At 53.4% G+C, this 12,651-nt stretch overlaps 1 protein-coding gene across 1 annotated transcript in view; it reads left to right on the top strand.

The window, feature by feature from the left end:
* KIRREL3 (kirre like nephrin family adhesion molecule 3) overlaps window positions 1-9,436 on the top strand; it is a 152,346-nt gene extending 142,910 nt beyond the window's left edge. The window contains exons 14-17 of the mRNA XM_060160902.1: window positions 1,507-1,614; window positions 3,632-3,741; window positions 7,443-7,529; window positions 8,000-9,436. Of these exons, the coding sequence (XP_060016885.1) occupies window positions 1,507-1,614; window positions 3,632-3,741; window positions 7,443-7,529; window positions 8,000-8,443 (749 nt within the window). The 3' untranslated portion in view covers window positions 8,444-9,436. The remainder of the gene's footprint in view (window positions 1-1,506; window positions 1,615-3,631; window positions 3,742-7,442; window positions 7,530-7,999) is intronic.
* The last annotated feature ends 3,215 nt before the right edge of the window (window positions 9,437-12,651 follow it).

Below are 12,651 nucleotides of genomic sequence, written 5' to 3'. Positions count from 1 at the left end.
GATACCTGGAGTCCCCAGTCATCCACACTGAGAGCGTGGGGTAGGGGCAGCAGCCGAGTCTCAAAAAGGGGCTTTCCTATCCTTGTATCTGCTGCGGTCCTCCTTCCCACACAGACACAAGGGCAAAGGCTGGGATCGGTTTGGGCGCCAGGCTCTGTGCCAGCCTTTACCTGCCTGCATTCACCCATCTAAACCCCAGACCCGCCCCTGAGGCAGGCACTGTAATTATCCTATTTTACAGGTGAAGAAAAGAGAGGGTAAAGTACGTTGCTCTGGACTGTACAGAGGATGTGAGATTTGTAGGATGCCATGGGACGCAGTGTGCGGAGCTGGGCAGGATGAGGGGGGCGGATAAGAGGAGACGTGGATTTGCACTGGCTCTACTGTAGCTGTGTGTCCTTAACGAAGTCACTTGACATCCCTGGACCTCAAGGTTTCCATCTATAAATGGGAGGCTTGGACTCTCTGAGCCCTAAGCTCTCCTGCCCCTGCATTCTCTAGTTCTAACCCCCCATGGACTACTCAGGGCCCCACGTCATATGCTCAGGCCCCCTCTGCAGACACAGAAGGGTCAGGACTGTCTGGAAGAGTGCCCACCCCAGCCTAACATCACCCTCCCCACCCCCATCTCTACTTGGCTAGGGCAGGAGACAGAGTACAGGAACTCAGCAGGGAGGGAAGCTTTGCCTAGCTGGAGTTCCAGGTGCCTCTCTGGCGGGGTGGGGTGCCGGGATTCCTGCCCAGAGGACTGGCCCAGGAGAGGAGGGGGCAGGACTGGGCATCTCTCCTTAAAGAGGTGGGGGGAAGGACTTCCCTGGCGGTCCAGTGGTTAGGACTCCGCGCTTCCACTGCAGGGGGCACAGGTTCGATCCCTGGTTGGGGAAGTGCATGCCATGCAGCGCGACCAAAAAAAAAAAAAAAAGAAAGAGGTGGAGGGAGCTGTGATCCTGCCCTCCGGCCCCTACGACGTGGCCCCTGGCTGTTACCACCTGTGATGCCCAGGTCTGGAGGGGAAGTTGCCTCAGACCTGAAAACTCTCTAAAAGCTGCTTGTCCATTGTCCACCCTCTGCACCTGGGAAAGGGAAGAGAAGGAAAAAGCGAAGCGAACGAACAGCGGCAGTGACCCTGGTCCTTTTCCAAAGAAAAGCCAGGACTTAACGACTCTCCTGGCGTATCACCTCGGAGAGCTCAGCGTACCAGCCTTGCCTCTCACCTCCCACGTTCCCCTCCCCTCCCTGTGTCTGCGTGCCTCTCTGCCCCCACCACTGCTGCCATCTTTCCCAGGTCTGCCCGCCCTCTCCGCCACACCGTGTCCCGCCCGAGCTGACCCCTGTTGGACTGTGCCCGCGCCTGCGCAGGCCCCTGTGGCCTTTCCCAGGAGCGCCCACGCGCCGTGGTCTGGCCCCAGCTCGGCAGGGGCTGTGTCCGAGGAACTGGGTGAGATCTGGGGGGAGAGAGCGGGCTGCCCCAGCTCCCTCATCAGCCTGCTTGCTTCTCTCCCACAGAGGCTGTGCCGATGGCCGTCATCATCGGGGTGGCCGTAGGAGCTGGCGTGGCCTTCCTCGTCCTTCTGGCAACCATTGTGGCCTTCTGCTGTGCCCGCTCCCAGAGAAGTACGGGAGGGAGACCCGGGAGCTCAGGGAGGGGGGCAGAGAAAGAGGCCAGCTTAGACTGCCCCGGAGTAACAGCAGGAGTACAGCGAACAGGGCCCTACCAGGGCTGTGAGCTGCTGGGGCAGGGACGGGCCTCCCGCATCTTTTCACATGCAGTGCTTTGCGGCATCTGCTACAGAGCGGGCGCCCCACTGCTGCTGAGCTGGACGGAAGTGAACTTCATGCACCTCAGATTCAACATACACGGCACTCTCCACCCATCGGGAACTGTACTGAAACCCGGGGGTGGGGGGGTGGGGGGAGGTGACCTTTGCCCTCCAAGATCTGCTAGTCGAACCAGAAAAGCAGGTCACTCACACAGGAAAAAAAAGGGGGTTCAGGGAATTGCTTTGGGGGGACTCCTAAAGGTCTTTTAGTTGTTAGCCATAAAGTGCTGGGGTTGCGCTTCTTTTTTTTTTAACATCTTGTTGGAGTATAATTGCTTTACAAAGGTGTGTTAGTTTCTGCTTTATAACAAAGTGAATCAGTTATACATATACATGTGTTCCCATATCTCTTCCCCCTTGCGTCTCCCTCCCTCCCACCCTACCTATCCCACCCCTCCAGGCGGTCACAAAGCACCTAGCTGATCTCCCTGTGCTATGTGGCTGCTTCCCACTAGCTATCTACCTTACGTTTGGTAGTGTATAGATGTCCATGCCTCTCTCTCGCTTTGTCACAGCTTACCGTTCCCCCTCCCCATATCCTCAAGTCCATTCTCTAGTAGGTCTGTGTCTTTCTTCCCGTCTTACCCCTAGGTTCTTCATAACCTTTTTTTTTTCTTAGATTCCATATATATGTGTTAGCATACGGTATTTGTTTCTCTTTCTGACTTACTTCACTCTGTATGACAGTCTCTAGGTCCATCCACCTCACTATAAATAACTCAGTTTTGTTCCTTTTTATGGCTGAGTAATATTCCGTTGTATATATGTGCCACGTCCTCTTTATGCATTCATCTGTTGATGGACACCTCGGTTGCTTCCATGTCCTGGCTATTGTAAACAGAGCTGCAGTGATGCACTCTTCACTTGTGTGTGCCTGGAGTCTCCGTCCTGGGCGTAGCTCTGAAGTTACATGTGCTAGACAGACACGTGGAAGGGTAAATGGGATGGTGGAGACGGTGGGAACAATAGAGACTGTCTTGTGGCCCCGCCTCTTCCACCCCGTGACCCTGGGCAAGCCACAGCCACTCCAGGCCTCGGTTCTCTCCTGTGTAATAGCAAGGGGTCGGCTGATGTGACTTTCGGGGCCCCACCCGGCTCTGACATTCTATGAGCGGAAGGCACAAAAAGAATAATCAGGGTAAGCCTGCTCCCTCCTCTGCTTGGCAGCCTTCACGTGTTGAAAGAAAGTTGCCTGTGTCCTCCCCTCCAAGCTGAGCAGCCTTGCTCTCTTGAGGGCCCCCAGTGATGCGGTCTCAGGCCCTCCCTCACCACCCGCTCAGTGGACATCATGGGGGAGCATATTTCAGCAGGAGTTTTCTAACAGAGCTCTCCAGGTATAAATCGGCTTCTTCCTCTAGAAGCCGTAAGCTCTCCATTACGGAAGCTGGACCACTAGTGCAGGGACGTTTCTGCTTTGGGTGGGAGGTTGACCATGGGATCTCAAGGTCCTTTCTAACAGATGTGTGATTCTCTGAACAGAGAGATCAGAGCCCGGTAGAGTAGGTCAGGGAAGACTTCTAGAAGGAGGTGAGAACTTAGTAGGATGACCAGGTGGCCGAATGGTTGGGGATGACCACCCACGCCACGGGAGAGGCAGGGAAAGGCTGAGGGTCGTGCAACCAGGAGCCAGCAGAGAAAGTACTCTGAGGTCCCAACAGCCCACGGCACGTCCAGACAGGTTCTATTACCAGGTGGGCCCTGAAACTGCTGAGTTCAGGGGCTGGAGGGGAGGGGAGAGCTTGACATCTCAGGCCCTAATGCCTGAGATGACAACTGATTCTGTCGTCTACACTTTCCTATTTTATGGCCAGATCTCAAAGGTGTCGTGTCAGCCAGGAATGACATCCGGGTGGAGATTGTCCACAAGGAGCCTGCCTCTGGCCGGGAGGCTGAGGAACAGCCCACCATCAAGCAGCTGATGGTGAGAATGTCATCTTATCCCCGCCCCACCCCGACCTCTGCGCCCTGAAGCTCCCAGAACCAGAGGCTTCCTGATGCTCTAGATGCTCCTGACAAGCAAAGCATCAGGCAAGATGTGCTTCCCCCCCCATAACAGGCCAGGCACCTCCAAGCAGACCTAGGAGACACTGTGGGTTGGGTTCCAGACCGCAGTAAAGCTAGTCACGTGGAATTTTTGGTTTCCAGTACATGCAGAAGTTATGTTTATCCTATATCCTGTAGTCTATGAAGTGTGCAATAGCATTATGTCTTTAAAAAGGTACCTATCTTAATTAAAAAATATGTTATTGCTAAAAACTGGTAACCATCATCTGAGCCTTCAGTGAATAGTAACATCAAAGATCACTGATCACAGGGACGGTCCAGTGGTTAAGACTCCGCGCTTCCACTGCAGGGGGTGCGGGATCCCACGTGCCGTGAGGCGTGGCCAAAAAGAAAAAAAAAAAAAGATCACTGATCACAGATCCCCATAACAAAGATGATAATAATGACAAAGTCTTAAATTCTCAAGAATGACCAAAATGTGACACAGAGACACAAAGTGAGCAGCAGATGCTCTTGGGAAAATGGTGCAAAAGGACTTGTCCTCTGCAGGGTTGCCACAAGCCTTGGATTTATAAAACATGAGATATTTGTGAAGCGCAATAAAACGAAGCGTGCTCGTATTCTCAGCCAACAAAGATTTATTGTGTGTCTACTATATTGTGCTTGGGGTTCTTGGAGACTCAAAGGCATCTAAGATGCAGTCCCAGCTTTCAAGGGACCCATTGTCCAGTAGGGAGAGAAGATGTGCATAATTGCCATAAGATGTTGTGATATAACATATAATCCTCCTCACATAGGTATTATCAACATCCAGTACATGCCCTGCTCCCCCCATCTCCCCAGAAGTCTGCAACGAGCATAGGTTCCTCTTTGGGGACTGGATGGCTTTAAACTCATAATTTCTTCTCCTCCCGAGCCCCCTCGATGGACCGTCACCCATCCGTCTGTCCAAACAAAATCCCGGAAAACTCTGCTAGAAAACTCTGGTGCCTACTGTGTCACGGTTATAATATGTTGGAGTAGCAGCTGCAAGCAGGTCGGTCAAGAGCATGGGCCTCTCTGTGCTTCAGTCTCCTCTTCTAGGATAGGATGAAGGTCATGGTACATGGGGTCGGGGTGAGGGCTCAGTGGATGAACCCCTGAAGAGGCTGGAGCCAGTGGAACACAGTGAGGGCTCAAGGAACGGTCGCTATTTGCTTTGCTGTGAAATCACCTGTTTCCTTATCTGTCTCCACTAGACGGTGAGCAAGCTGCCTTACTCATCCCTGTGTCCCCAGAGCCTTCCACGGTCCCTGGGAGATGCTCACCAATGTTTAGTGAATTGAAATGATGTTTTCTCTGCTGCTCGTCTTCTATCCAGTTGATTTTCAGGTCCCGACAATTCCACTTCAGAATCTTTTCAGAGCTGTGCCCCTGCCTCTTCTCCACTATAACTCCTGAGTGCAGGCCTCACCACGGCTCCCCTGATCCATGACAGCCTCCTCCCAGTGGTCCCACATTCTAATCTTTCACCACTTTACTCTCCACCCTCCAGAGTCCCACAAAGGGTCCTTCTAAGATGCAAATCTGATCCTGTTACCGTCCTACTTAAAGACCCTCGGTGGCTGCAGACCTACCTGATATTCCAGCACCAGGCGGGTCATCAAGACCCTTCAGCAGGAAGCGGCTTCCGGCCTGTCCAGCCCTGTCTTCCTGCCAAATGCATCCAGCCCTCCAACACCCCAGAGAACTTGCAGTTCTCAACCCTCGAGTCTTTTATACCTCGGAGGCTTCGCACTGCTGTTCCCTCGGCCTGTTGATTTTGTCTGTTGAATTTCACATTCTCCTTCGAGAGTCAGCTCAAGTGTCACCTCCTCCACAATTTTCCAGGCTTGCCCCACCGTGGCTGGCAGAGCTATGCACTTCCTGGTGCTCTCCCCAAACACTCTGCATGTTCCTCTTTCATAGTGCATTTCTCTAATTACACGTCAGCCTCCCCAAGTATCCCAGCGTTCCTCAAAGACAAAGAGACAAATGTCTACTTCGCCCAGACCTAACATAGTGTCTGACACAGATGAACGGTCAGTCTTACAAGGGAGGGGACCACAGTCCAGACCTGGGCAGGAATGGACGTCTCTGTTGATGAGATTGATTGAGTCTAGTGTGAAAGTACCCACGCCTGTCCTTCATCCCCTGGGGACCTTGCATTCCCTCTCACTGGGATATTCTGACTGCCTCTGACTGTTTCCACACCATTCTCCAGTCCAGACCCTCAAGGAAGGGGGGGGTCACTCAGTCGTCAGTTAAGAGTGGGAGATAAGAAGAACCCGCTGAGGGCTCCCCTTGGGGAGACCTTCGTCCAGCCATTCCCTTCACCCCCGGCACCGATACAGCCCCAACACTGAGGAGAGGCGGGCTGAGAAGCTGAATCTGGTGGAAGAGAAGAACTCAATCCAGATAGAGCCACAGCACTTACTGGAAAATGAAAAAAGCAGCATTAGTGGGGAAGTGACAGGATGGAAGCACGCTGGCTGATTCTGTGGGGCTCCAAAAAGAGATCAGGAAAGTGAGTCACAAGGGAGAAGACACAGCCCCGTTCTGAGAGTGGGTGGGAACCTGGCCCAGATCATGTCATGTGCAGAAGGGATACATGGGAAGAACATTCTGTGCCACAGGACAAGAACCACTGTGGCTGTTCACATTCATTAATAACCCCACTGTGTGCCAAGCGTGCTTTACTTTTCACCTTAAGTCTAGTTATTTGTTTAATTTCCAGTAACTTAGCGCCTTGCCGCTTCATTCATTCATCTGACATAAACATAACAATTGTGACAGTCCTACTATATGGCACGCACCACGCCGGGCACTGGCCAATCAAAGAATGAATAAAACACAATTAAATATGATTCCACTCTGGAAGGATTTTGGTCGATGACCACAGTGTGTAAGGCGCTGCACCAGGTGTGCTGGAGAACCAAAGAGAAACAGGAAATGATCTTGTCCCCAGGCTCTCTGGCCTCTGTTCGGGAAGATAACTTCGAATAATCTAAGTCCTTGCTGTGAATGGCAGGTGAGGCCCTAGTTGCCAGCACCTCAGAGGTAGTTATTCACTGATTCCTTCTCATGGCCGTCATGAAGCCTAGCCCCGCTGAGGAGCTTCGGGGCCCGACCTCTGCCCAGAGGTTCTGCAGTTATTTATCTACAAGCCCAGCTCCCTGATGAGCACAGCTGTTCTGTAATGTCTCCTGACCTCTGTTTGCCTGGCCCTGAGCACAATGCCTGGCCTGAAGTCAATAAAGGCTCACTGAATTGAACCGAATCAAAGCAAGATCTCTGGAGGAGATAACCGTAGCCCACGAGAAGGAAGACGGTGGGTCTTAGAGACCTGCCCTGCACCCACCCACCTCTCTGTCTCTGGCTCTCAGGAGGGGTGGGGCTAGGGGTCCAAGAACAACAGTGAGATCTGGAATCTCCTCCAGGCTCTTGTCACCTGCCTCCAGGGGCCAGGAAGTGAGAGGTGGCGGGGAGGGGAGGCACAGATGGCAAGCATCTTTTGAGTGCATTTCTCCGGCTTTTCCTTGGGGGAAGTGGACGATTAGCCCACCTCCTACCCACTGAGCAGCGATTTCTGGGTTGTAGATGGACCGGGGTGAATTCCAGCAAGACTCAGTCCTGAAGCAGCTGGAGGTGCTCAAAGAAGAGGAGAAGGAGTTTCAGAACCTGAAGGTAAGAAGGGCCCCGGGTTACGACACACCTGGTCTTCAGCTCTGACGACCCAGGCACCAGATCCAGGCACAGATAGAAGGGACAGTCCCCCACAAAGGCACCTGCTCTCTCGCCCCAACACCAAGGGGCTGAGAGAGTTAAGGTTGAGCTCTCACGGTTCTCCCCTCCCACGACCTCTTCACCAATAACGTTTTTAATACCGTTTCCAAGTTCCGGACTAAAACAAAAAACAATGAAAGCCTGGCTTTCACATGGCCTTGAGCTGCCCTGAAATAACAAAACGTACCGGTCAAGACCCCACTTGAACACCTGCCAGCATCCTGCCCAGGCTGACCCTCCCGACCAACCCCCCCCCCCCCAAACGCCTCTCCCGCTGTCCCCTTCCTCCTGTCTGTCCCTGGCCCTCCCCATGGACGGTGGGACTGGCTCCCGTCTGGTGCTGTGACGCCGCTCTCCCCCCGGCCCCCCAGGACCCAACCAATGGCTACTACAGCGTCAACACCTTCAAGGAGCACCACTCGACCCCCGCCATCTCGCTGTCCGGCTGCCAGCCGGACCTGCGCCCCGCGGGCAAGCAGCGAGTGCCCACGGGCATGTCCTTCACCAACATCTACAGCACGCTGAGCGGCCAGGGCCGCCTCTACGACTACGGGCAGAGGTTCGTGCTGGGCACGGGCAGCTCATCCATCGAGCTCTGTGAGCGGGAGTTCCAGCGGGGCTCGCTCAGCGACAGCAGCTCCTTCCTGGACACGCAGTGTGACAGCAGCGTCAGCAGCAGCGGCAAGCAGGACGGCTACGTGCAGTTCGATAAGGCGAGCAAGGCCTCGGCCTCCTCCTCCCACCATTCCCAGTCCTCTTCCCAGAACTCCGACCCCAGCCGGCCCCTGCAGCGGCGGATGCAGACTCACGTCTGAGGATCCCGGGCCGAGGGCGGGGCCTCGGCCTGGCTCTGCAGAGACTTTGCAGAGGACCCCGGAAGCAGCCGCCTCCACCACCCTCCTGGCAGCCCCGATCAAGCACAAATGCGGGCCCAGCTGCAGGGCATCGGGGCGTGGAGGTGGGGACGTGGTCAGAGGATGCCGCTGAGCGCAGTGTGCTCCGTGCTGGCCGCCCTCGGCCCCCGGCCCTTTCCTGGCGGCCCCTCCTCTACCTGCCCCTCCCACAGGCTCCAGAGGCAGCTATAACTCTGCTTTCATGAAACTACCGTCCACGCTCCGGGCTTCGGAGGAGCTCTGCCCCTTGCCGCCCGCAAGCCCTCCCCTCACTCCCACCGTGCCTGTGCTCCTGTACAGCCCCGGGGAGCAGGGCGTCAAGTGCTTGCCGGCACGGAGCTGCCCCAGAGACCTCAGCGCCCCCTGCCCCTCCTGGTCCAGACTCCAGAGGCTGAGAAGCCAGAACGGCCCTAGCTGACACACTGGCCCGGAGCCCACCCCCAGTTTGTTCGGTGTTTTGTGTCCATACTCTTACAGTTCTGTCCTTGGACTGGATGCCTCTCAACTCTGAGGTGGGACTGGCCCAATCAGAGACTGGTGTCTGGGAGGGAGGGGGAGGGAAGGAGGGGGGAACGTGACACTCGGGGACCCCTCGCCAGGCTGTGCGACTCAGAGCCTCCCCACGCGCCCCTACTTCGTGTACTCCCCTCCTCCCCTCTGCACATTCGGAGTCAATATAAGGAGTGTGAGCTTCTCTGGTCAGGGTTCTTTAAACAGCCGTTGGAGAGACTGTGTCCCAGGATCTGTGGGGTTTGAGGGGACTAGGGGGCAGGCCTTTAAGGTGATGAGACTCACCTTCTCAGCTGAGCCTAGATTCACACAAGGAACCATGGTCCTGTCCTCAGTAAGGCTCCTGGGGCAAGAGAGAAAGCATATCTGCACCTCACTCCTGCCTGCCACCTGAGAATAAAGGTGAGGGGTCCTTCCTCCAACAGATGCGTTCTACTCTTTTGTTCCTGCAGAGTCACAGCAAGACCCCAAGAGCGCAGAGGATGCTTTGGGAACGCAGGGTTCCTTGCCCTGCTTTGATTTGGTTTTCCCAGACAGTGGAGAGCTCTGGTCATGGTGACAATAGGACCTATGGGCAGACTCCTCTCCTTGCAGATGTGCCCAACCCAGAGGGCGCACGAAACCGGGCCTCACCAACCACCTGACTCACGCCAAATACAGCTCAGGGGCAAAGGGGTCAGACTGCACATTGGAGGGGTCCTTCTAGGCCTTTCTCTCAGCAATATTCTGCAAGGGCGGCTCCCTCCGTTGGGGGTTCAGGGGAGGAGGCCCTCTTCAAAGAGCCTGTGCCACCAGGCAGCCCAACACTCTGAGACTCAAATGATGTTCTACGAATGGCTCTGTTTGGGTGGAAAGCTTGACGTGGTGATGGCAGACAGGCTGGGGTGGATAAACAGGGCCAAGTTAGGATGCTACCTCTGCAAGTAGGATTCAGATAGAACTCTGGAGAACCCACACTGTCCCAAAGGTTGGAGGTTCCTCCCCAGATTTAGACCGTTCTCCTCCAACCTTCCCTGGGAGTCCTCACCCACCATGGGAACCTTCATCACAAAAGCCTGTGCTTCTTTCCTCCACTGATGCCTTGGATGGCCCCAACCCACAGATGGTATACATGGCCTTCCTAGAGCCTCCACCCAGAGGATGTTTCTGCTTCCACCATATTTCCTATTGCTTCAAAACCCTCCACCTCCTTGGATATCTTCCTTTGCAGCACCCAAGCCTGAGGTAGTAGAAACTGATGAGAAATGTAAGTGTACATCCCAGCCCCACATCCTGCTCCTGGTACCATTTCTGGCCCAGCACAGATGCCTGTGGGCTCCAGGTTAATCTTGACAAGTTCTCTTCCTTCCCATACACGTTTTGCCTTTGCCAGCAAGGAGTAAGGCTCTAAGATCAGATGCAAAATGCCTTGGTGTGCTAGAATAAGGAAGAGGATGCCCTAAGAGGATCTGTCCATTCATTTCTCCTAGCCTTCCCCACCTTGGAGGTGGGCGGGACATCTCCTTCCTAAGCCTCACCACAGCCTACCTTGCCCCTCAACCCCTGCCCACATCCTCCCCCCGTCACACACAGCACTTATAATAGGATGGAGGTACCCATTCTTTCTTGGAACCCAAGGTTATGGCACAGAATAACCTGGAGAACAGGGAAGAAATCTGATCTGGAGAACAGAACCCTCTTCTCCCTTGGGAGCCTCAGACACTCCCAGGGTGGGAACGTGGACATCACGGAAGATGGGGCTGCACAGTCAAGACTCGGCTACACGGGGCCCACTCCCTGAGCTCTCTCCGAGGCACAAACACAGCAAAGAATTGCCGAAAGGGTAGGAGATCACAAGTAAGGCCCTGGTGAAAGAGATGAACATAGGCAGGGGAAATCAGTAGGCTCTGGTGGCCTCTGGACCATTGAGGCACTGAGAAGGATGCTGGACTGAGCAGTGTGCATCCTTCAACCCCTCTGACTCCATTTACTTCTCACGTAGGAGTGAGGGGACAAGAAAGCTGGTAAAGGGAAGTGTTAAAAAAAAAAAATTAAGGCAGTAGGAAGCCCTGAATTTCCCTGTAGGTGATTTCAAATTAACTGAAATGAGTGCTTCACGTTTGTAATCATTTAATTCTCACAATTCTACCAAGTATTACCATTTTACAGGCGAGGGAGTGAACTTAAAGAAGACCGGCCCAAGGTCACAGAGCTAACAAGTGACAGCACGAGATGTAAACATATGATTTCCTCTGTGAAATGTTTCCATTCTACAGTGCAAACCCAAGGCCACTTTCATCCTAGAATAAGATGAAAACGGCCGACGCTGAAGGCCATGAGCTGGGACCCACTCGGGGGCAGGCTGAGCAAGGACAGGCCACAGCTCCAGTAGGAAAACAGGACAGGCATCCTCCACCGCCACTCCCCAAATGACCTGGAAAGACCACAATTCCCTGGGAAAGCTCGTCTGTGTATCAAATCACCCCCACCCCTCCCAAGGCCAGGATCCAGTTTTCTGATAGCTTTACAATTCGTTACTGGCTCCGAGTCACTGGATAGGGGCCCAGTTTCTGACTCTCAGGCTCACTATCAGTCTGGGAAGGCCAGGGTTATTTCCATCACGTCTTCAACTTAAATGGAACAGGAAATCGTCTCATACAAAGCACTAGAGCACCACAGCAAATCCACCTCTGATGGAGACTACTGAAACAGTGCTCTAAAGGAATAGGCCTTGAAGCTGCCTTTGAGCTTCCGGAGTAGAGAGGAACAGGGGGAAATAACAGTAAATGTGAAGCAGCCCTTGGGAGATTTCTCAGAACAGGAGAAAAGAGCCAACAGGAATTCTGCTTCTCGCTTCCTATATGGGGGCGGCATACACGAGGCACCGTGGCCTTTGCTATTACGGGATCAGAACTGAAATCGCCAGGTACACACTCCAGGAGTCCCATCAGCCCTTCCCAGGTATTGTACTCTGTTTATGATGGCGCCAGGAAAAAAAGACGAGGGGGAGTCCTGTGATCAGTCTCTTCTCTAGTAAGTTTCCCTATAAAATCAACCCTTGATTAAAATAAAGGTATAAATATTTAAATAAAAACTATCCTAATTTGCATAGAGATTTTTATTTAAAATACCACTTGGGGTGCCTGCTTTAAAGAAACATGAATGTTTAGACATAAACTGATGACATCTCAACTAAATCTTGACGTTTACTTTCCCTTTAAAAAAGCCTTTTAGAAGCCTCTTATGGAAGCTGTTTTTAGGAGCTGTAACCACAGGCCAGCTTCAGCATCGAAACTACAAGCGATCTCTGAGAGTCACTGATAAAGCATTCCCTTGCTCTGACAGTTACTTCTTACACCCAGTAAGGCTGTAATCATCTTTTCCCCAACCCGCTATGTTTCCACCTTCCTAATTAGGTCATAAACTGGGAAAAAACAAGTAAGGATTTGTTTTCCTGGATGAATCCACTTGTGTTTTAGGGAGAGGACCGCCCACTCTTGCCCTCTCTAACTGCTGTTCTTCCTGGATCTGTCTCCTCTTTCTCTTTATCGGCAAAGTCTTGGACATACACGAAAGCTTTCGGACCACAGGCCCTGTGGTTTCATGCCTACCCCAGCCCTCATCTTTAAAAGGCCTTCTGT

This window comes from Lagenorhynchus albirostris, chromosome 9 (genome assembly GCF_949774975.1).
Source record: "Lagenorhynchus albirostris chromosome 9, mLagAlb1.1, whole genome shotgun sequence".
Lineage (NCBI taxonomy): Eukaryota > Metazoa > Chordata > Mammalia > Artiodactyla > Delphinidae > Lagenorhynchus > Lagenorhynchus albirostris.
The sequence above is the reverse complement of the archived record's forward strand: the minus strand, read 5'-3'. Positions and strand labels throughout refer to the sequence as shown.